The 23856-nt window shown below is 42.3% G+C and overlaps 1 protein-coding gene across 12 annotated transcripts in view; it reads right to left on the reverse strand.

Annotated features, from left to right (window-relative positions):
* Positions 1 to 23856, reverse strand: part of TTC3 (tetratricopeptide repeat domain 3) — a 125752-nt gene that overhangs the window by 13732 nt on the left and 88164 nt on the right. For all 12 annotated transcript variants that reach the window (XM_066370218.1, XM_066370217.1, XM_066370225.1 and 9 more), the window contains 6 exons: positions 21203 to 22268; positions 19470 to 19535; positions 16937 to 17086; positions 7540 to 7679; positions 3559 to 3627; positions 2174 to 2270 (listed from right to left, as the gene is read on the reverse strand). In XM_066370218.1, the coding sequence (XP_066226315.1) occupies positions 2174 to 2270; positions 3559 to 3627; positions 7540 to 7679; positions 16937 to 17086; positions 19470 to 19535; positions 21203 to 22268 (1588 nt within the window). The remainder of the gene's footprint in view (positions 1 to 2173; positions 2271 to 3558; positions 3628 to 7539; positions 7680 to 16936; positions 17087 to 19469; positions 19536 to 21202; positions 22269 to 23856) is intronic.

A 23856-nucleotide genomic window follows, 5' to 3' on the forward strand; every position in this document is an offset into this window, starting at 1 on the left:
GTTGGCCTGGTGTGCAGAAGTCCCGGGTTTGATTCCCGGCCAGGGCACACAGGAGAAGCGCCCATCTGCTTCTCCAACCCTCCCCCTCTCCTTCCTCTCTGTCTCTCTCTTCCCCTCCTGCAGCGAGGTTCCATTGGAGCAAAGTTGGCCTGGGCGCTGGGGATGGCTCCTTGGCCTCTGCCCCAGGCGCTAGAGTGGCTCTGGTCGCAACAGAGCGATGACCCGGAGGGGCAGAGCATCGCCCCCTGGTGGGCAGAGCGTTGCCTCCTGGTGGGTGTGCCAGGTGGATCCCGGTCGGGCGCATGTGGGAGTCTGTCTGACTGTCTCTCCCCGTTTCCAGCTTCAGAAAAATACCAAAAAAACCCCAAAAAAAACAAAACAAAAAAAACTATGAACAAATTCCTATGCAAACTGAACATACCTTATTTTAAAGTAAAAAAACAAAACGGGAACAAATACAATATTTAAAATAAAGAACAAGTAAATTTAAATCAACAAACTGACCAGTATTTCAATGGGAACTATGGGCCTGCTTTTGGCTAATGAGATAGTCAATGACTGGTTCCATATTTGTCACTGCTAGCTGTAACAAGTGATGTGACGCGCTTCCGGAGCCGTGACACGTGCGTCCTGCGTCACCGGAAGTAGTACTGTACGTGAGCAATGCCGCACTTTGCGGCGCCACCATATACAGTACTCCAGGACTCACTGACCACCAATGAAAGAGGTGCCCCTTCCAGAAGTGCGGTGGTGGGGGCCAGGTAAATGGCCTCAGGGAGCTGCATGCGGCCCACGGGCTGTAGTTTGGGAACCCCTGACCTATAGGATTAGGGGCCGCAGAGAAGCTGTTCTCAGCAAGGGCATCAAAAGCCGCTGGGCCATGTTTTTATTTTTATTTATTTATTTATTTATTTATTTTTTCCATTTTTCTGAAGCTGGAAACAGGGAGAGACAGTCAGACAGACTCCCGCATGTGCCCGACTGGGATCCACCCGGCACGCCCACCAGGGGGTGATGCTCTGCCCATCCTGGACGTAGCCATGTTGCGACCAGAGCCACTCTAGCGCCTGAGGCCACAGAGCCATCCCCAGCGCCCGGGCCATCTTTGCTCCAATGGAGCCTCGGCTGCGGGAGGGGAAGAGAGAGACAGAGAGGAAAGCGCGGCGGAGGGGTGGAGAAGCAAATGGGCGCTTCTCCTATGTGCCCTGGCCGGGAATCGAACCCGAGTCCTCCGCACGCTAGGCCGACGCTCTACCGCTGAGCCAACCAGCCAGGGCCGGGCCATGTTTTTAAAATGAGACTCTGGCTTCCCCACACGCCCACCGGCCATTTCTGCAGGAGTCACTGCAGGAAGCAGAACTGCCTGTTCCAGTCCAGGTGTCAGCAACCTGCACAGGACCCACCGGCACAAATGCTGCCAGGTGGGGCAAATGGGAATGGAACAAGCTCGGGAATGTGGGTGCGAGGGTGTGAGCACAGGTCTACAAGCTACAGGTACTTTGCTTTTATTTCCCTTCCTTTCCTTAGATACACAGTCAAATATTTACTTGAAAGCCCCATGTGTGCAGAATGCACAAATTAAGCCTTTTTTTTTATTTTCCCAGGACAATCACAGACACATACACCAATAAATATTTCCTTCTTAATTAGACAAACGAGGACAACCATCTTTTAGGAACTAAATACAACAAACAGAGCCCATGGTCATCCTTTTGATTTGTCTCACTACTTTCTCAAATAGTATACTGACTTTGTATATAGATAGCCTTCTGGGGAGAAGAAAAATGTATTCTTAACAAGGGGATAATGTTCAAGTTCTTTTTCTAGTATTAGCAAATATGTTTTGTGATTGGTTACTTCGTGATAAAGCTCCTGATTAAAAACAATGAAGCCATTCATAGTGGAAAGAGTAAAAAATGACTCAATTATAATGTTCAATATGGAGTGTAGATTACAAAATTTGGTGTGCACTGAGTACAGTTATGTCACACAACAGAAGCATGAGGGTAGACAGTTTAAAAGCTACAGGCAAGAAAGGTTGTCCAAGGAGGCAGCATTATAGTGACGGGCCGTCTCTGAGTCTCTGCACTTGCTATGCATTATATGCGATCACACACAGATCCATCAACAGCTTCCCACTGCATCTGCCAGCCACCCAGCAGCCTGGGCTCACCTCTGCAGCCACAGCTCTTTGAAGGATCTCTTCATACTGCTCTTTCCCCTTCTTTATATGCTCTTCTATTTTCATTTTCTCATTTGCAAATTCATTGCTGCAGAGAGTAAAGACAGAACACTTTTTGAAAAAAATTGAACTAGTGAGATTATAAAGGCTATAGCCAGACTGACTTTGAAATCATACCACAAAAAAGATCTATAGTGCCTTCTAGAGTAACTTCTTGCCTAATATTTTACTATACAGCACGGACTCACATGTGCTCTTTGAACTTTACAAATGATCAAAGGAAGATAAGTTAAAAGTGAGGTGCCGGAGGGAACTCAGAAAAGCTGGCTCAGCATCTGCACAGGTGGAGTATAACTTGCTTATTAATAATAAACTTTACAGAACATCCCTCATCCTTGAGTCAGACAGTCTATCTTGACACATATTCTAAGAAAATAACTCAAAAGAAAGAATGATCTATACAAAGTTGTTCCTGGTAATATGTTTGTAATAGCTAAATAAAGGTGGCTATGGACCATATTGTGAATGGAAATGTATACATGAAACAATATGTGAGAAAAGCAGAATACAACTGCTTACTACTGAATATACTGGTTACCAGTAAGTGAAAACATTATTTCCATTAATAAAGGTAAAAACAAAACAAAACAAAAAACCCAAAAAACAAAACCCTTTTCTTAGGTTCATAATATTCTTTAATGAACCTATAACCACAGAGCAACAAACTACCATAATCTAGTTGAGATTGATATTTCAAGTAACACAAATGAGAAGTTTTGAAAACACATATTTAGTTTCAAGTAAATTCAAGAGAAAAGAGGAGCAATCAACAAAAAATTCAGTTTTATATAAAACTGACAAAGTGAAAGTAGAAACACCATAACATAAAAATAGTTTAAAAATAAGTTTATTTAAATATTAAAGAATAAAATAGCCTGACCAGGCGGTGGCAAAGTGGATAGAGCGTCAGACTGGGATGTGGAGGACCCAGGTTCGAGATCCCAAGGTCGCCAGCTTGAGCGCGGGCTCATCTGGTTTGAGCAAAGCTCACCAGCTTGGACCCAAGGTCACTGGCTCAAGCGAGGGATCACTCGGTCTGCTGAAGGCCCGTGGTCAAGGCACATATGAGAAAGCAATCAATGAACAACTAAAGTGTCACATGAAAAACTGATTGATGCTTCTCATCTCTCTCTTCTTGTCTGTCCCTATCTACCCCTCTCTCTGACTCTCACACTGTCTCTGTAAAAATAAATAAAGAATAAAATAGAAAATAAAGAGAAACAATCACTTAAAATACAGACAAGCAACAATATATTTAGAAGTCTAATCGGAATTAAAAATATAAGATACAAAAAGTTACTTTAAGCTTACTTTACCTGATTTCAGAGGACTGATCCAGAAGGAATGTATGCTCTCTATCTTTCCCTTCATTTTTCTGGGTATACCTATAAAAAGCATAATCAACAAATTTTAATTTTCCAAGATTTAGAAAAAAAACCTGATCCTAGAGTAAATTTTACCTATATCCATGCAAAAATTATAAGTTTTACATTTTGTTTCATTTCTAACATCTTCTTAATAAGCAAAGAATTTGGGTCATTCTCCTTTTGGGAAGTCTTCCTTTTATACTTGAGGGTGGACCACCGATTTCAGTCCTTTTATTTGATCCCTAATTCATATGCTTGCTGCACAGGTCACCCTGTGTCAGGCCACTTTAAGGAGCACCACTGAGTGGTTCAACTTGAGACAGAGGAGTACAGTATGGACCAGTGGTTCGCATTCAAAATGCAAACAGCTTCCATTCTTTAAAATAGAACTTAAAGTCCAATGCACACACAGTCACACAGACACACACATACTTTCCTGTATGCTCATTCTGACAACCCTTCAAAACAAACTGTGTCAATCTGACTCCTGAGTAATGCCCTGCATAAAATTAAACCCACCCCTTCTCTCATGCTCTCCTACACACCTGTTTAGTCGATCTCTACTTGCTAACATCCCAAGTCTCCACTACGAATGTCGTCTCTCTTCTTTGGCAAATGATTTCCTCTAAGTACTCAATTCTGTGTGGCGCTTTCCTGGAACCCACACAGCGTAGTATTTGCAGGCTTGTCCCACTGCACCAGCAGCGGCTCCCTATGTCCCAGCCATTTTTAATACTAAGTGTGATATAAAGTGTAGAAATCAAATCATTCCTCTTATCCTCTGGGCCCTCTGGGAGATATAGAAAGTTTTAAGACTTTACTTAAAAATCTAAATATAAGGCATTTATTTAGAAAGTGTAAAAAAGCACAGAGAAGCTTATGGCTTATCTTTAAATTGTATAAAAAGAAGCAAAGAGATACAGGGGTTGGCAAAAGTAGGTTTACAGTTGTTTGTATGGAAAATAATACAATAAATAATAATACAAAAATAAACTGTTTCCTGGATTCACAACTGTAAACCTATACTGCTCACAAAAATTAGGGAATATTTCAAAATGAATATAAACCAATAAAAAAAAGCATTTGAGGCCCTGGCCAGTTGGCTCAGCAGTAGAGCGTCTGCCTGGCGTGCGGGGGACCAGGGTTCGATTCCCGGCCAGGGCACATAGGAGAAGCGCCCATTTGCTTCTCCACCCCCCCCACCACCTTCCTCTCTGTCTCTCTCTTCCCCTCCCGCAGCCAAGGCTCCATTGGAGCAAAGATGGCCCGGGTGCTGGGGATGGCTCCTTGGCCGCTGCCCCAGGCGCTAGAGTGGCTCTGGTCATGGCAGAGCGACACCCCGGAGGGGCAGAGCATCGCCCCCTGGTGGGCAGACCATCGCCCCTGGTGGGCGTGCTGGGTGGATCCAGGTCGGGCGCATGCGGGAGTCTGTCTGACTGTCTCTCCCCGTTTCCAGCTTCAGAAAAATACAAAAAAAAAAAAAAGCATTTGATTTTTTTAAATTAAACAAGAGCATCAGAAAAGCAAAAAAGTCAAAGGTTGTTTGATTATGCAAATGAGATACAAAACCAACTTTTATTTCATTGGTGCAAATACACTATACAAAAGGCTGAAAGTATTGAAGTATCAGCATGTTCCCTGATCCCTTAATTTTGTGAGCAGTGTACTTTTGCCCACCCCTATACATTAATAAAGTGGTGGTGGTGGGAACCCTGGTAAAAAAGTTTATTCCCCAGCAGAAATAATTTTTATTCTAGCAGAGAAAAAACATTTTATCATCAACAGATGCATTTATTTTTTGTCTAGTTTGATAATATTCTAAATTGAGCATATAAAAATATATATAAAATATAATTTTTGGATAACTTAATGAGTAAGACTAGGCCCTGCCAGCCTGATCAGAGGTGGCAGAGTGGATAGAAAGTCATACTGGGACGCTAAGGGCACCGGTTTGAAACCCTGAAGTTGCCAGGTAGAGCACGGATTTGCTGGCTTGAGTGCTGGATCATCAACATGATCCCATGTTGCTGGCTTGAGCAAGGGGTCACTAGCTCAGCTTGAGCCCCCAACCCCAGTCAAGGCACGTAAGAGAAAGCAGTGAATAGGCGATGGCGCAGTGGATAGTCAAACTGGGACACAAAAGATATAGGTTCAAAACCCCAAGGTCACCAGCTTGAGTGTGGGATTATAGACATGACCCCATAGTCACTAGCTTGAGCCCAAAGGTCGCTGGCTTAAAGCCCAAGGTCGCTGGCTTAAGCAAGGGGTCACTTGCTCTGCTGTAGACCCCCATTCAAGGCACATACATACGAGAAAGCAATCAATGAACAACTAAGGTGCCACAAAGAAGAATTGATGCGTCTCTACTTCTTGTCTGTCCCTATCTGTCCCTCCCTCTGACTCTCTTTCTGACTCTGTCAAAAAAAATATACATATATATAACAAAAATAAATAATAAATAATAAATTTTTAAAAAGCTAATTAAAAAAAGAATAGACCCTGCTCCAATATTAAGAGGTAAAGAGCTTTATAGACATTATCAAGTTTTTTAATTTATTGATTTTTAGAGAGAGGAGAGAGATAAGAGAGAAAGGGGAGAGAAGCAGGAAGCAGTAGTAGTTGCTTCTTGCATGTGCCTTGATTGGGCAAGCCCAGGGTTTCAAACCGGCAACCTTACTGTTCTAGGTCGACACTTTATCCACTGCGCCACCACAAGCTAGGTGGCATTATCACTTCTGTAAATGTGTCCCAATGAAATCACTTTGAGCACAAGCAAAATGACATGACAGAGGCAGTGTTTTCTATCTCATCATTCTTTCAAGGACTGCCTACAAACTGCCCACATGTGATGCTAGCAGCACTCATAATGAAAGCTGCCTGATCAAATGGCACGGAAAGTGGGGAAAGCATAAATGCCCTGAGAGACAAGTGCAGTGCTGTAGCCCCGGGAACCATGTCTCCCATATTCCTGCTCTTTGGTCTGGACCAGAGACGATGGAGGAAGCAATGCTCTGACAGCTTGGGGCCCAAACCTTCAGGGGCCTGGTGGCTTCCACTTCTGCACTCCTGGAAGCCCCACACCACCATGGAGTAAGTCTGGTTACCATGTGGAATACCAGATAGAGAAGCCATATAGATCAAAGTCACAGGAAGTGGCCACATGGAGAGGGAGAAGCTTTGAAACTACAGGGAGACAAAGAACCAGACACCACAGCCTTCAGCGTAGCCCAGCCCCAGGTAAGTGCAGCCAGGTGAGGAATCGTTGGCAAGAACAGCAGAACTCAGCCCATTCTGAGACACTGTAATCATATAAAATGGCTGTTAATTTAAGCCACTGAGTTTTGGGTGTTTTGTTACACAGTGCGAGGTCACAAGCTGAGCAAATTGTAGGGCGTGTATCATTGTTTAGGAAGGAGAGGGTGTAGGAATCAATCATGGAGAATCTTAAAACCAACTTGGCCCATCTGACAATTGTGATGCCTGTATGTATTTCCAAATTCTTCATACTATAGGACCAAATAAATGACTTCAGGATTCAGGATGAAAGTAATCACAAATAAGATAATCATTACAGAATCTTGGTGCTGAGATGAAGCTGAAGATCTAGACTCACCCTCTTCATTTCACAGAAAAGGAAAAAGGCCAAAGATCATGTTCATAGTCACGGTGGTGGTCAGACTAGAAGGCAGTCTTTCTTTGTTAATTCCCAGTCCCACTTTATTTATCTGCAAACATGGCCAGTTTAGAAAAACTGCTAGGTGACATAATTCCCCAATAGATGTTCTTTAAAATGAGATAAAATAGTATCTAAAATTTTTACATTACTTGACATAGTTTGAAACTGAGTATCAAAAACATTAAAATAACAAAAATAAGCCCACCCCCATTAAAAACAGACAATAAAACCATTGCCTTCTGATTGTTACTTACAGTTCAATGGCATTTAAAATCTTTTTCATCTTCTTCTTCAGTGTTTTTAGTCTTTCTTGTATTTCTTTTTTCTCCTGTTGCCATTTTCTAATTTCCTTCTGCAAATCTTCGAGGAACCAATTTAATTCTGTCTTTGAGATCTAAAAACATTTTAGAAAATACTTAAATAAATGGGAAGATTTACTTAAAAAAAAAATAGCCTGAAAGATGAGAACTGTGGTGGTGCCCCAGCTGAGCCTGGGACACAACATCATCCAGTGTTTGGCCTCAGCCCTCGCCAGCCTTCACTCGCCAGCCCTCACCTGCCCTCATCGAATTTGGCAGGAGGGAAAGCAGTCATGTAAACAAACCGAGAAAGGACAATGGCATGACAGGGTATCTGGTGTTTGGGAAAGGCTTTTCAAAATCAGTGATTTCGACCTACATCTTCAAAGGTGACCTTGCTACTCCAAGCATGGACTAGCCAGGCATAAGATTAAGGCATGTCTGGACAAAAGCAAGAGGCACAACATGGCTAGAACACAAGGTGGACGTATGGAAGGCAGGGCAGGGAGAGATGGTACCGAGGTATCTTTAGTTTGAATTATGGACTTGAGCCATGCTAAGGACTCATCCATGCAGGACTTCATCCTGCTGCAAGCAGGATGCCAAAGAGGACACTTCAGCAGGACAGAGATATGATGAGATTCTTGTTTTGGAAAAATAACTCTGAAGGATACACAGATGGATTAGGGGTAAGTAAAAGGATATATCAAAGTGTTAGACCAGAACACTGGCCTTCCCATTTTCTTGACTGTGACCTATAATAACGAATACATTTTAATAATGATCCCTAGAGCACGTGCAGATGTACACACAACACAAAACCCTGAAAAAAATTGTCCTTATCTTTCTGAGAATTCTAAGATTTATTTTATTTTATTATATTGTTAAAAAAATTCCTGTCACCATCATTAAATTGATTACATAGCCCATTATGGGTTATAACTCTGAATATTAAACACTCTAGATAAGAGGAAGGGAAAATCTCACTAGGATGGCCCAGGTGAGAGACAATGACAGTGATGGGGGCAACAACAGGGATGATGAAAAGAGATAAGGACACCGGAGAAGATGAGACTGAATCAGGCATGAGTCCAGCTGGATCAAGATGAAAGCAGATGAGTGGACTAAGTTTCTCTTAGGATGAAGAACTAAATAAAATCCCATTTATAAAAAAAAAAAAATACAAAAGATATACTAGACTAGAAGGCATGGGAAACAGGAAAATCAACCTAGATATAAATGTTTAAGTAAAACAAATCTTTGAATAAACAATAAAATATATATAAGAACACAATCATTTTGACCCTGCAATTATTTTGATGGGATGGAGTAGAAATTTACGAGTGTTTGACAAAGACTACAAAGCAAAGGAATTAAAATACTGAATTCAAAATAGACTTTCCACATAACCACTTAGAAAGGAATAATCTGTCTCTTAAGTCTACACATTATAGATACTTTGAGTACCAGGCTATTCTAGCACAGACCAGTGCTCTTCAAGTCAGCTGTTCTGTTCACAGAACTGCTCTTCCTAATAGGACAGCTTTCACCCTATTCATACACCACAATCCAGAAGTCCATTTACACTTTGATTGGTTGTAACTTGTTACAACAAGCCTTGTTAGAAACATCAGCTAAATGTCCAAAAAACTCATGGTTCCTTGAAAGATCAAGAAACTCATGGTTTCAGTGGCAAACTGATTAAAATGAGGTACAGCAATTCTGAAGAGGGTGAGTTCCCAGGCCATGAGAGTGTTTGATTGTAAAAAAAATAGTCTTACTAGGGCTCTGAAGAAAGAGACCTGTGGTGCAGGGAAGACAGGGAGGAAATTTAAGAATATCCTCTGAGGACCTGGACAGTTGGCTCTGTGGTAGAGTGTCAGCCCAGTATGTGGATGTCCCGGGTTCGATTCCCAGCCAAGGCACACAGGAGAAGCACCCATCTGCTTCTCCACCCTTCTCCTCTTGCTTCTCCTTCTCTCTCTTCCCCTCCTGCAGTCATGGCTCGATTGAAGCGAGTTGGACCTGGGCGCTGTGGATAGCTCCACGGCCTCAGCCACTAAGAAGAGCTCGATTGCTGATCAATGGAGCAATGCCCCAGATGGGCAGAGCATTTCCCCCTAGTGGGCTTGCCTGGCAGATCCTGGTTGGGGCACATACGGGAATCTGTCTCTCTGCCTCCCTTCCTCTCATTGAATTAAAAAAATAAAAAATAAAAAGAATGTCCTTTGAGACAGTTTTGAAAAGACTCATGTCTGTCATCACCAGCCTCCTGTCTTCCTGTCTGCACTTGGTTTTCAACGGCTCTGGGAGGCAGGCTTGTTGGCTAGGACAGGCCCTTGGAGACAATGCGTCCCACTGCAGGGGCTGGGCTAATTTCAGTGGCCTTGAGATGCACAGGCCAACTGTTCTTGGGCAGCAGAGGTTCAATGACAGTTCACAGTGACACCCTGCTAGCATGGGGAATGTTCTACTCACATTGTCCTTGCTGCAACCTTGTTGACCCTGAATTCACTGAGTCACTACAATGACCGAGGTGACCACCAGACCTATTCTGCTTACAAAATCTTATTCTACGCGGATCCCTTCTACCACTCTGATCAAGGTCCACATGCAGCCATGCTGCTGGCAGCCACACCAACCTTGCTTCTTGTCTGTCTTATGTTTCTATTGTAGGCCAATGATTTCACCTTGGACCAACCCTCCAGCCAGGAGATGATGTGCAAACAGAGGTTACACTGGGGTATGGGAACCGACTTGGAAATAAGAACCTAAAGGAGCCTAAGTATCAAACGGCACTAAGTATTATAAACACAGTCATAGCTCAAACACAGAACACGCTGCTGAGTTCATCTGCTGTTTGTGCGGACCACCTTATAATGACACAGCTACCTCGAAATGCTAACCAGGCCAGCTGTTGTACACTCATCTTTGACTCCATGGACAAGAACAATCTGAATCCTTTTCTTTCAAACATCAGAATAAAAGAAGGAACAGTCATACACAACTGCATCCTCTATAGGCACCAGTTTACAGATACACAATTCTAACTGCTTTCTGATTATCTCTTCCTCAATGAGAGAGAATTTGGTTTTTACACCTCTTTTTTATTTTTATTTTTTTTTGTATTTATTTTTTTATTTTTTGTATTTTTCCGAAGCTGGAAACAGGGAGAGACAGTCAGACAGACTCCCGCATGCGCCCGACCGGGATCCACCCGGCACGCCCACCAGGGGCAACGCTCTGCCCACCAGGAGGCGACGCTCTGCCCCTCTGGGGTGTCGCTCTGCTGTGACCAGAGCCACTCTAGTGCCTGGGGCAGAGGCCAAGGAGCCATCCCCAGCGCCCGGGCCATCTTTGCTCCAATGGAGCCTTGGCTGCGGGAGGGGAAGAGAGAGACAGAGAGGAAGGAGGGGGGGGGGGTGGAGAAGCAAATGGGCACTTCTCCTATGTGCCCTGGCCGGGAATCGAACCCAGGTCCCCCGCACGCCAGGCCGACGCTCTACTGCTGAGCCAACCAGCCAGAGCCTACACTCTTTTTTAAAACCTCAACTTTGTTCCAAAATAAGTATTTGAGTTGTTTGTAATAATCTATATAATTTTAAAAGATAAAATAATGCTAAGTACGTCGGCCTAGCGTGCGGAGGACCCGGGTTCGATTCCCGGCCAGGGCACATAGGAGAAGCGCCCATTTGCTTCTCCACCCCTCCGCCGCGCTTTCCTCTCTGTCTCTCTCTTCCCCTCCCGCAGCCAAGGCTCCATTGGAGCAAAGATGGCCCGGGCGCTGGGCATGGCTCTGTGGCCTCTGCCTCAGGCGCTAGAGTGGCTCTGGTCACAATATGGCGACGCCCAGGATGGGCAGAGCATCGCCCCCTGGGGGGCAGAGCACCACCCCTGGTGGGCGTGCCGGGTGGATCCCGGTCGGGCGCATGCGGGAGTCTGTCTGACTGTCTCTCCCCGTTTCCAGCTTCAGGAAAAAAAAAACAAGAAAAAAAAAACACAAAACTTTCAGGGAGACAAAGTCAAAGAGGAAATTCAGTGAGCTGTACAATTCAGTGCCCATATAATAAACACAATCCCACTGTGCGAAGAAGCCAGGCAGGGAAAGCCGAGAGAAGCCACTTCCCAGGAAATGTCACTGAGAATGTGGAGAAACTGGAATCCTTGCACCCTGCTGGTGGGAAAGGAAGATGGTGTGGCTGTTCTGGGACAGTCTGGCAGTTTCTCAAATGGTTAAACAGGGACCTAACATATGACCCAGTGATTCCACCCTAGGTATATAACCCCCAAAATGAAAACATGTGCCCTCAGAAAAGCTTGTACTCAATATTCACAGCAGCAATTCATAATAGTCAAGAAGTGAAAAGAACTCAAATGTCCTTTGACTGATGAAAGGGATAAATAAAATGTGACAGCCACACAACAGAAATTATTCACCAGTTAAAGGGGGTGTAGTACTGATCTATATTACATGGATGAATGTACATGGACGAACCTTGAAAACATTATGCTAAGTGAAAGAAGGCGCTCACAAAACACCACTGATTCCATTTATATAAAATGCCTACAAATCTGCAGAGTACATTAGTGGTTGCCCAGTGCTGGATGAAGAGTGGAGAACAGGGAGTCACTGGTAGTGAGGATGAGATTTCTTTTTGGGGTCATGGAATGCTCTAAACATAGATTTGATGATAGCCGTACAATCACGTGCCCATATTAAAACCACTGACCTATACACTTTAGATGGACGAATTCTACGGTATGTGAATGGTATCTCAACAAGATGCGAACAAAGTGATAACACTGTGTAACACAGTGCAGTGCTTACTGTCGCCACTGCAGACAAGGGCCCTTCACCAAGCCTGCAGTGTACCAGCAACTGTTTTCTCAAGAAAGTGATGCCACAGCTGGACCAAAAGGAGAAGCAGGAGAGAGCTAGGCTTGGGTAGGAAGAAGGCCACGTGAGGCACAAGGGTCAGTGCTGGGAAAAGGTTCAGAGCTGAGAAATCACATGGCAAACATTACCCATTAAATGTAGGGACAGTGCAGAGAACTGGTGGGGAGGACTGAAGATGGAGGCAGGCAGCAATCACAGCAGGGGTCTAAGCTCTGGTGCTGACCTGCTGTGGCAGAGGGAGGGCATTTACAGCCTTACCCTTCACCCCTCCCTTTATCCATACCCCTTGTCACTGGGCCTTGCAGTTCCCCTCACTAAACAGGTGGTCTCTTCCCCCAGCCCCTACATCTGGGCTATGTGACTAGCTTAGGCTATGTGACGTCAGCAGAGGCTTGAGCAGGGACTGTGGGGACCTTCCTTTCTTGCCTTTGCACTTTCTGGAAGCTGAAGAACACATGGAACAGAGCTAAGTGCCCCCGTCATCCCAGTCGAGGCCATTCTAGATCAATCCACAGTCAGCTGATCCCAGACATGTGAGCAAGTACACCCCAGAAGAGCAGAGCCCTTGACCCAAACGTGAAACAGCCCAGCCAAGCCCAACTGGATCTGCACATCTGCAGACTCACACTTAGCTGTTTATTGATACCGATACGCCACTGAGGTTTTGTGGGTTGTTGCTACTCAGCATTATCATGGCAGCAGTGACCTGACCTGCCTACACTGTGCACCAACTGCTGGAGAATGTCATCCATGGGTTGTGAAATGCTCTTCTCTTCAGGGACCTGAGCCCGACACCATCTGTCTGTCACTCAGAACTGGCAGGACTTGGAGCAAATTTACAGCTGCTCCTGCCTCCACTCCTCCAGTAAAAAGGAGATAACACTAGTATACAGGATTGTTTTGGGAGCAAATAAACCATACCTGCAAAAAATTTACAACTGAGTAGGGCACGTTAGGTGCTGCATATGTTAGGCTAACAAAAGGCTTACCTGGTAATGACCGTGACTGAACAGGAGAACCCACCTCTACACAGATAAGGGCTGAGGAGTTCTGGCAGGTGGGCCAGGATTCTGCTCTAATGCAGGAAAGAAAAATGTTCAAAAATCCTCCTGCATCAATCATTCTGGCCCAAAGTTATTTTAACTGTGTTTTAAGAGCCAATGTCAACCAAATACCCATCTTAGCTTTAGAAAAGTCTTGTTAAGGCACATTAAGGACACAGGTCCTAGAGGAAATGGTGAGTGAGTGCCTAATAGGTACAGGGTTTCTTTTTTGGGGTAATAAAAACGGTTCTGAAACCAGATAGCTGTTAATGGTCACACAACACTGTAAATATGAAAACCAATGAATTCATACTTTTAAATAGTGAACTGATTAAAATGGTGAATTTTACATTATGTGAATTTTAGGTAGTAAAACAAAAAACATATGGATTTGAGCAATATTGCACCAGCAGCAACCTGCCAGGTGCAGGCTGGAGGTGCGTTCAAACGACAGGAGACAGGCTGCACAGTAGCTGCTTTCCTTTGGCAAAGAATTGGTAACTGGCCTCATTATATATTAGAGCCACTCTTAGCTCAAAAACCCCATCAGCTATATACAGTAGTTAGCTCAGATTTTTATTAATGCTTAATATATGCTAAGCACTCTTCATGTGCTTTATAAATAACTGATTTTTCTCAACAGGGGCATTACAGGCATTTTGAATGGGAAAATTCTTCCTATTACTATATTTAATATCTTTGGCTATCCCCTACACTTTTCCAAGTAGTCCTGAGTCCTCACAAACCTATGAAGTAGAGATTATATTACTAATGAGGAAACTGAGGGTTGCAGAGATTGATTAAATTGTCCAAGGTCACAAAGCTAGTATGTGTGCTGGTTTCAGCCCAGGAATTGACTATACTGCCTAAGTCCTTAGATGTGATTTGCTATTACTTATCACTGCCTCTCTCTGTTCTCTACAAGGCAAGAAGGCTGTTGTATTCACCCCATGCAAATGTGTATCAAGTCACTTGAAAGTAAAAGTTAAAAGTCAGTTAGCTCATAACCTCAGTAACCTCGAGAGTCAAAGGCCACAAGAAAGATCTATAAAAACCACAAACTTTTTTCTTTCTTTTTCGGCAAGAGAGAGCGAGAGTGAGAGACAGAAACAGACAAGAAATGAAGAGAGGGGTGAGAAGCATCAACTCATAGTTGTGGCACCTTAGTTGTTCATTGATTGCTTCTCATATGTGCCTTGACTGGGGGGCTCTACCCGAGCCAGCGACCCTGGGCTCAAGGCAGTGAGTGACCTTGGGCTAAAACCAGCGACCATGGGGTCATGTCTATGATCCCACGCTCAAACCAGCGACCCAGTGCTCAAGCTGGTGAGCCCGCACTCAAGCCAGCAACCTTGGGGTTTCGAACCTGGGCCCTCAGCATTCCAGTTCAATGCTCTATGCACTGCGCCACTGCCTGGTCAAGTCTGGTTAAAGAAGAAATGGCCATGCCTAAATCTAACCTGCTAGGCATCAACGTAAAGAGCTCAGGTAAGCAAATTATCCTGACAGGAAAGAGGTATACATTTTATATTGGAAGTGTAAAAACCTAACAGGCCTCTAATTTGGAGGACAAAACATGGCTCTTTGAAAAAAGACTGACTACACTCTTGAGCACAATGGCATGGAAACAGACCCAGCGGCGTTGCCAAGTGAAGAGGCGCTCCAGGGCCTGGGCCCCAGTGGAGGGAAGGGTGGCCCTCTCGTAGCCTTGCTCCTGTGGGCTGAGCTGTTGCTTCCTGGCTAAGTGCACGGAGAAAGAGTCCTGATGAACCACAGAGATAGGGGCAGTGAGACCACAGTTCAGACCTGGACAAGCAAACCTCCTATCAGATGCCACCTCATGTGGCGGTGTCCCCGATCTGTTCTCATTAGTGTGGCAGCTGTGGCATTCCCATACAGAGTTACTAAAACTGAATCTTCCTCAGCCAATATGAAGTTTATAATAATATTTTCTTTTAAGTCCCCCCTCCCCAAGTTGTTTATTTAGACTTGTGTACATGAGTCCTGGGCTAGGCAGGATTTTATTTTTTCTTTGTTTTTTTCCCTCTCCCAATCAGGGATACCTCATCCAACCAGGCAACTGAGCAGGAATCCCTGGTTCCTTCTAACATCTTCATCCTTCGAATCTTTCTCGGGCCAATCCCAAGTGTAAACAGGTCCTAAGGAATCTTATAATAGTTACCTGTTCAAACTGTCCCTTTTCTTCTAGGTATACTTGAATCTCAACAAATGAGCTTCTTGATGAAGGGCCCACTAAGCTAATTTTATTCTAGTCAACACGTTACCTGCTATTGATCTAGACTCCTAGAACAAGTTCTTCCTTTCTTAAATGACTACCGTCCCTTTGTCACCTCTGTACAGAAGACCTTAGGTTTTAAAAAGAAATGCACTGTGGCCCTGGCCAGGTTGCTCAGTGGATAATGCTGGCCTGGCACGCAGAGGTCATGGGTTTGATTCCCGGTCAGGGCACATATGAGAAGCAGCCAATGAGCACACAAGTAAATGGTACTAAGTGGAACAAGTTGATGTTTCATTCTCTCGCTCTTTCTCCTTCAAACCAAATGGAAAAAAGAAATTTAAATAATAATAAAACAAAAAGAAACACACCATGATTTCCTCACATCTTTCCCCCCAATTCAATCTGGCTTTGCCACTAATCAGTATTACTCTAATAGCAGTTACCTAAAACTGATGATCAGTCTTAGCTAACAAACGTCAAGACGAACGGACTCAGTACAACACTCTGGCTGCCTTTGAGTTCTGGTGTGCACAAGCTCCACGTGTCATTCTCTCCCTTCCCCGGGAGCAAGAGGAAGATGGTGGTAGCAGTATTAATAGTGCAGTCAGCACTTATGGAGCCCCTACTACACACCAGGCAGCTGTAAGCGCTTTACAAGTACGTATTAATCTAATCCTACACAAACACAGCTGTTATTACCCAGATTTTCCAGATAAGGAATAAAGCACAGAGAAGTTATGTATGTAACTTGCCCACAATCAGAACAGGGGTGGAACCAAGCCTGGGTCTGCAACCAGCCAGTCTAACTCCAGGCCTCACACTCTGAACCATGAATGCTACACTACCTCTCCATACAAACAGAAATTTAACTCAGAACTGAAAATAGTTTTGGTTAATCAAGCAAAATGAATTACAGGTAAATGAAAACCCCAATTCACAGGTCTTTTCTTACGTGGTAACTTGCAGAGGCTCTAAAACACTGCATAAAAAACAAAACAAGCAAACAAAAATAAACACTGTCATTTTAATACATGACAGAGAAATTTGAAATAAGCAATATTAAGAACGAATACATTGTTCAGCCAACAATGCCGAAACTCACCTAACTGCGTGGCACAAGTACAGTTCTAATTATGCCACAGACTATTACAGAGAGGTTTTCGATAGAATTACCTCGTTTTCTTCTATGTTCCTCTTCACCTTGTCTTCCAGGTCCCTGGTCTCTTCTGAACTCTGGAGTTTTCTCTGTTCATAATTTTCACATGCTTCCTTAAGCTGCTCTTGTAAAACTTGGTACTCTTTTTCAATCTGTGAAATATCCCCCTAAAAGTAAGTTACAAAATTATCTATTAAAGTAGTTATGCCTATTTCTGATCTTGTTCTGAACTCTTAAACAAAAGAGAATAAGAATTTTAAAATAAAGTTACCCATATTACTGAAATTCATAATGAAATGTTTCAATCAGTGCTATAATTAGTCCTGAATACTTGTTTTAAAAAGGATTCATTATTAAATCAAGTGATGTGAAAGTCATTCTCCACAACTACCATCAAGAACTATTTTAGGCTTAAAAAACTGTATATTATGCATATTTTAGATATGAACAGAACTTACTTTGACCCTACTTTTTTTTTCATAGTCTTTTAACTTTTTAAATTTTTTATTCATTTTAGAGAAGAGAGACAGAGATAGAGAGAGAAGGGGGGAGGAGCAGGAAGCATCAACTACCATATGTGCCTTGACCAGGCAAGCCCAGGGTTTCGAACCGGCGACCTCAGCATTTCCAGGTTGACACTTTATCCACTGCGCCACCACAGGTTAGGCAACTTTGACCCTACTTTTAAGTGTTTAAATGGATAGTTGGCTTATTAAAAAGCAAGTTAAAGCCTGACCTGTGGTGGTGCAGTGGATAAAGCATCGACCTGGAAATGCTGAGGTCACCGGTTCGAAACCCTGGGTTTGCCTGGTCAAGGCACATGTGGGAGTTGATGCTTCCAGCTCCTCCCCCCTTCTCTCTGTCTCTCCCTCCTCTCTCTCCCTCTCTGTCTCTCTCTCTCCTCTCTAAAAATGAATAAATAAATAAAAAAATTAAAAAAAAAAGCAAGTTAAAATACTATCAATGAATTGTTTTCAGTTATACAACTATGTCTTAAACCAGCTTAAAAAACAAAACCAGCTCTACTGTGATGCGCATCGTTTACGTCAGCGCTTTAGAACCATTCACACTGCTGAAACTCGGCGACCAGGTAGTCCCCGTGATCCTCACCTCTTGGTATCCGTGCTTTCATATAATCCTCTCCCTACAATGTTATTAGGGTTGGTGGGCTGGTTTGTGTGGCCAAGAGAACATAGAAGTAAAAAGAGTGTGACTTCCTAAAGTAGATTTTCTTAGACATTGCTATTTGGCCTTGAATCATCCACTCCAGGAAAGCCAGATCCCATAAGGACACTGAAGCCGCCCTATGGGGAGGTCCACAGGCCAGGAACTGAAGCCTCTTGCCAACAGCCAGCACCCCTCTTCCAGCCACATGAATGAGCCAGCCTGGAAGTAGAAGCTCCACCCCAGTTACCCCTGGCAGACAACTGAGGTCTGGTCCATATCCTGACTGTAGCTCCTACGAGATCCCCAGAAGACCCAGCTCATCTTGACCTGATTTAGAAGCTGTGAGATAATGTTTATTGCTGTTTTAAACCATTAGGTTTTAAGGTACCTTGTTATGTAGCAACATACAACGAATATGTGCTATTCATGTTTATACTGTGACTGTATTAAATTAAAGCTTAGGGAGACCCAATCACTTCACAATAGTAGGTCTTCCTAGTCAACATGTTTTCATTTAAGACGTGTGTTTCTCCATAGCATCTTAAAGTTTTCTTTCATAGATTTAAGTATTTTATCTTTTTTGCTATTATCGCAAATGAAATTTTTTCTTCTAGTATACTTTGCAACAGGTTGTTGTTTGTACATGGAAGTACTGTGTCCAATCATCTTTCTGAATTTTCTTACATTTTGGTATTGGGTTTTCAGGTGATCGTTTTGGATTTTCCAGGTCAAAAATCTGAGCCTCTGATAATAGTAATACATACTTTTAGCTCTTCGTTTACAATCTTTTTTTCTTTCTCTTTTGTCAGCTGGTATGTTCAGGATAATAGTAAATACTAATGGTGATGTTTCACCTTTAAGTGAGACGACAGCTTTGCCTTAAAGAGAAAGACACTGGCATGCTGAGAGGTATTCATCTACCCCCATTTTATTGAGTTTTAGTCAAGAAAGAAACTTGAGTTTTAGCCAGTACCTCTAGCAACTGTGGAATTGACCAAATGACTTTTCTCGGTATATTATTAGCATAGTAAGTTATATTAATAGATTCTCTAATTTAATCATTCATTAAAAAGTGCTGGTCTTTATAATGCTTTCTATATCATTCATGTGAATAAGTTAACCGAGGTTCATTATACCAATAAAGCCATTATACTGTGAAATAAATACACTAGGAAAAAAACTTACCTTTTCCTCTGCCTCTCCTTCCCAAATTTCAACAATAAAAACAAAACAGTAATATTTTGGGTTGTGTTCTAAAGCTTATTCCATGATAACATTTTATGTGAAATTCGATGGTTCCAAAATAGTTCTAGTTAGTCATTCCCATCTAGTAAAATTAGTGAAATTTAAACCTTTAAACAGATTGATACAATTCCAACTCACTTGTTGTGCCTCAAAAGGAACGTATGGCTCAGTATTGACTTCTTGATGTGTTATATTCCCAGACACCTTTGGGGCAAAACAAATACTCAAAGTCAATCCATCTAAACAGCTCTAGTAAAGTAAATCCATTATGTAATGACATTTAAAAACATGCTCACAATCTTTGGAAGTTTCTTTTTTTGACAATTTAGATACCATTCTATGCTTTCTATAGATATTTGTATTAGGAAGAGCTAGCACTTATAACTAGTAAAAATGCAAGTGATGACATACTGCCGACAATTTAGATACCATTCTATGCTTTCTATAGATATTTGTATTAGGAAGAGCTAGCACTTATAACTAGTAAAAATGCAAGTGATGACATACTGCCATTTACGACAACATGGATGGACCTGGAGAACATTATACTGAATAAAATAAGTAAATGAGGAAGAGCTAAGAACTGTATGATTTCATACACAGGTGAGATATAAAACTGAGATTCCTGGACATAGACAAAAGTAAAGTGGTTACTGGGGTAGGGGGATGTAAGGGAAGGGTGTGGGGGAAGGAAATAAAGGGGGACAAGTATACGATGACGGACAATGACTTGACTTTAGGTGATGCGTACATCATACAATCAGTTCAAATGCTATACAGACATTCACCTGAAACCTATGTACCCTTATTAATCAATGTCACCCCATTAAATTTTTCTAAATTAAAAAAAAACTAAAAATATGTTTTTAATTTATTGATTTTAGAGAAAAAAGGGGAAAGGGGCAGGGCAAGAGGGAAGGAGAGAGGGAACGCAAGAGTCAGACAGACACTGATTTGTTGTTCCACTTATCCATGCATTCTTTGGTTGATTCTTATATGTGCTCTGACAAGGGATCGAACCTGCTATCTTGGTATGTGGGAACAATGCTCTAACCAACTGAGCTACCAGGCTATTTTATTTTGGGAACAAAATAAAAATAATTTTGACTCATTACTCTTTTTTTTTTTTTTTTGACTCATTACTCTTAACATATTTTTTCAATACTTTCTAAAAAACAGAAAACTTAGTAGGAGGATAATCCAATAAGGGTTTAATGAACTCATGCTCTATCATTAACTACAGAGGAACCTAAATGTATTTCTATGCTTGTTGGGAAAAAACTTTTATTCCCCTCTCTCCTGTTTCTATCTGGTTGTCTCTTAATTCCTTTATGCCTGCCCTATATTTGTAGAAGAAACTGAGCATGTGCAGACCAGACTCTGTTTTACTTCCTCTGGGAGCCAAACGAGCATAAAGTCCATTGTTCCTCCTTCTCTGCTCAGGAAGTCCTATGGGGCAGGCACTGCACACTGGGAGGCCGCCGGCCCGCAGTGCTGGGACTGGCTGGGTGAGCAGTGTGTTGGGGGTTGCTGGTAGGACAGACACTCTCTATAGGAAGAGCCACATCCTCTACTGTGCCTGTAATAGTCACTAAGGTGATGTTTTGGCTCCATCTACTGACTTCTCCACCTTACTTCTCAACTGGTGCAAAACTAGAGTGGAAAACAAGGGTCTTATTTACTAGGCCCCAAAATTCTTTCTGACAAGATTACTTGTCATGCCCTACAAAAGGAATATTTTAAAAACATTTTCAGGTGAAAGCTTTAGGAATCATTATATAGTCAATCATTTAAAAGAAAATTTAGTAAATATTATGGCAATGAAAAAAAATTAACTTCAGTATTAGGTGACTTTTTTCTGTCAGTCTTACCTGTACAGCAACCACTAGTGAATGTGGGACCTGTGTACCATCATCGGTCCTTTCTAGGTCTGGTTCCCGCTCATGGGCAACATGTCCACAGTGACCATCATCTCCACAAAGCTCACTATGGGCTGGATCAGCACCCTCCATGCCGCTCTGTGACTTTACTGAGACCTCCAAGGAGTCCTGAAGGATTTGCGTTTCAGAGGCAATCTGGTTGCCAGAGGCACGCTCAGCATCCAAATGAGGACCCTCAAAATAGACAGTAGCACATTCATCTGGCCTGTCACTGGCTATAAAAGATGGCACCACTGGTACTGATCTTTGCAACTGATACTCGGAAGAAATGGTGGCCAGAGGTGTGTAGACGTTAGTGTACTGGGGCAGAGTTGGTAACACGCTTATGTATGTTGTTGGTGTCTGGGAAATGTCAAATCCCATAAAGGGAAGATATGTGCAGTATCCTGTGACCAGATGGGCTTGAGTCCAATAGGCTGCTTTCACATCCTCAGGAACTGGCTTGGAGGAACTAGAGGAGGCTTCCTGGTGACTTGCATCCTCAGAGACTGGTTTGGGAGAATCGGGAGAGACCTCTTTGGGTTTCTCATCCTTAGAAACTGATCTGCAAGAATCCTCAGATACTGGTTTCAGTGTCTCAGCTTCACAGGCTGGTTTGGGAGAATCGGCAGAGACCGGATTGGGTTGTACTTCCTCAGAAGCTGGTGTTGACAATAAACTGGACACTGGTTTGGACATCACATCTGGTTTAAATTCTCTTGCGGTTGGATTCAGTGGCAGTTTAACTCGCAAATACTCCCCTGTTTTTGACATTTCTTCTACTTTTGTCTTGATGTTCTTCTTCTTTCTCTTTTTCTTGAGCCGTGATGCAATTTTCTTCAAAGCAATACAGTTGTCAATCACAACAAAGCGAGGACATCCCAGGAGGAAAGATTTCAAGCCCCCGGCATTTTTTAATATCTTTCGAGTTTCTTCTGGGAAGAATTCATATTCTTCAGAGAACATTTTGTTACTCATATCCAAGGGACCATGTTCCTCCAACAACTGAGAGAAATAACTTGGAAAAATTTGCATTTACATAAGTTATTATGAGAAAGCACTTGTACATGTTCATTAAAAAATGTATTTCCAACTAAATTCTGCCAGAGCAAACACTATTTCACTTCCAGCTAATCTCCACTCCTCCCCAACAAACATTATTTATAGATTTATAGTTACTATTATTTGAAGTATAATCTAAAATGAATCTCAACTCTATTTATCCACTTTTCTGGCTGTGAACACTTGTCTCTGTAAGATAAACACTGGGTTCAGAATAGCACAAATTCGACATCTTCATAATTCACTGTGTAACAGGGATTATACCCATCCACCCATCAGCACACTACAGTGGAGCTGCCACGGCTGTTTAGCAGACATGAAGGCGGCAAAAGCTCCAATGAAAGATGACAGCATCATTTCACCTTCTTCCCAGTACAAATTCATCTCCTGTTGCATCACCTGCCCTTCCTCCAAGCCTTAGACTCTAACAGGAACAGTGTTCCTGTGCTTCAGAACCAGAAGGACACACTGGGCATGCACACTGTGCTTAACAGGACTAAAAATAAGACTACAAAAAATTAATTATACCAGAGGTATTATTAATAGTTCTGTATATATGTTTACAAGTGCATATATACTTTCATAATTGGATGAAACCATTAGTACCTTACATGGTCACTGATGGCCTTTCATTGGGCCAGTGCATGTCACTGTCAACACAATAGAAAAGGACATGAATGGGAAAAACACTCCAGAAAGCATTCCCACCCTTGTATTCTCATTGTACTCCCTTGAAAATCGCTGTTTTCTATGAGCTCATGATACCTATTTCACAGTCCTTATCACGTGGGACACATTGTGATCTGACCAATGATCAATTTAGCTCTCCTGCTATTTGTAAGCTGCATGATAGGACTATATTTTCTACAATATTGCAGTGTTTAACCTTACTCTTGGTTCCCAATTAAACTAATGAACACTACCCAAAAAGGTGTTAAAAAAAAACTAAATGCAGAATACTACCTATTGAACTTTAATTTGATTCAACTATTTAATTATAAAATACTGGCAATAGAAGGGGGTCATAAAGAATAAGTCAGTTCAGTCCCCTAATTTAAAGTGAAATACATAAAAAGTTAATTAATAGAAATTACCCCAGTATTCTTGACTCCTAATCTAACATTTTTTCTACCCTACCCTCCTTTTATACTAAAAAATTTAGTTAAACTTTTCTTTCTTTTATCCATCGGCCAATAAAAAAAATCATTCTTCAGCTGATCATCACATGTTTACTTTTGAAAATTTAAAGAAAGAATTATGCTTTGAGGTGACTCCATATAACTTACTGACTTTGCCCTACAAGACAAAGTCTACCTCAAAATACAAACAAATCAGCCTATTTTTTTCTCATAAAGTTGTTCAATTTCTTCCCACTAATAACGATAATAAATTCTTTAAGAAGCAAGCTGCTGGAGAAGACAAGATGGCGATGGAGTAGGCGAACATACCAACTTCCACCTCCCAGAACCAAAGTGGATTACAAACTAACTTTAAGAAAATCATCGGGAAAAACCAACTTTGGACTAAACTAAGAGGACTCTTCA

This window comes from Saccopteryx leptura, chromosome 2 (assembly GCF_036850995.1).
Source record: "Saccopteryx leptura isolate mSacLep1 chromosome 2, mSacLep1_pri_phased_curated, whole genome shotgun sequence".
NCBI classification, from domain to species: domain Eukaryota; kingdom Metazoa; phylum Chordata; class Mammalia; order Chiroptera; family Emballonuridae; genus Saccopteryx; species Saccopteryx leptura.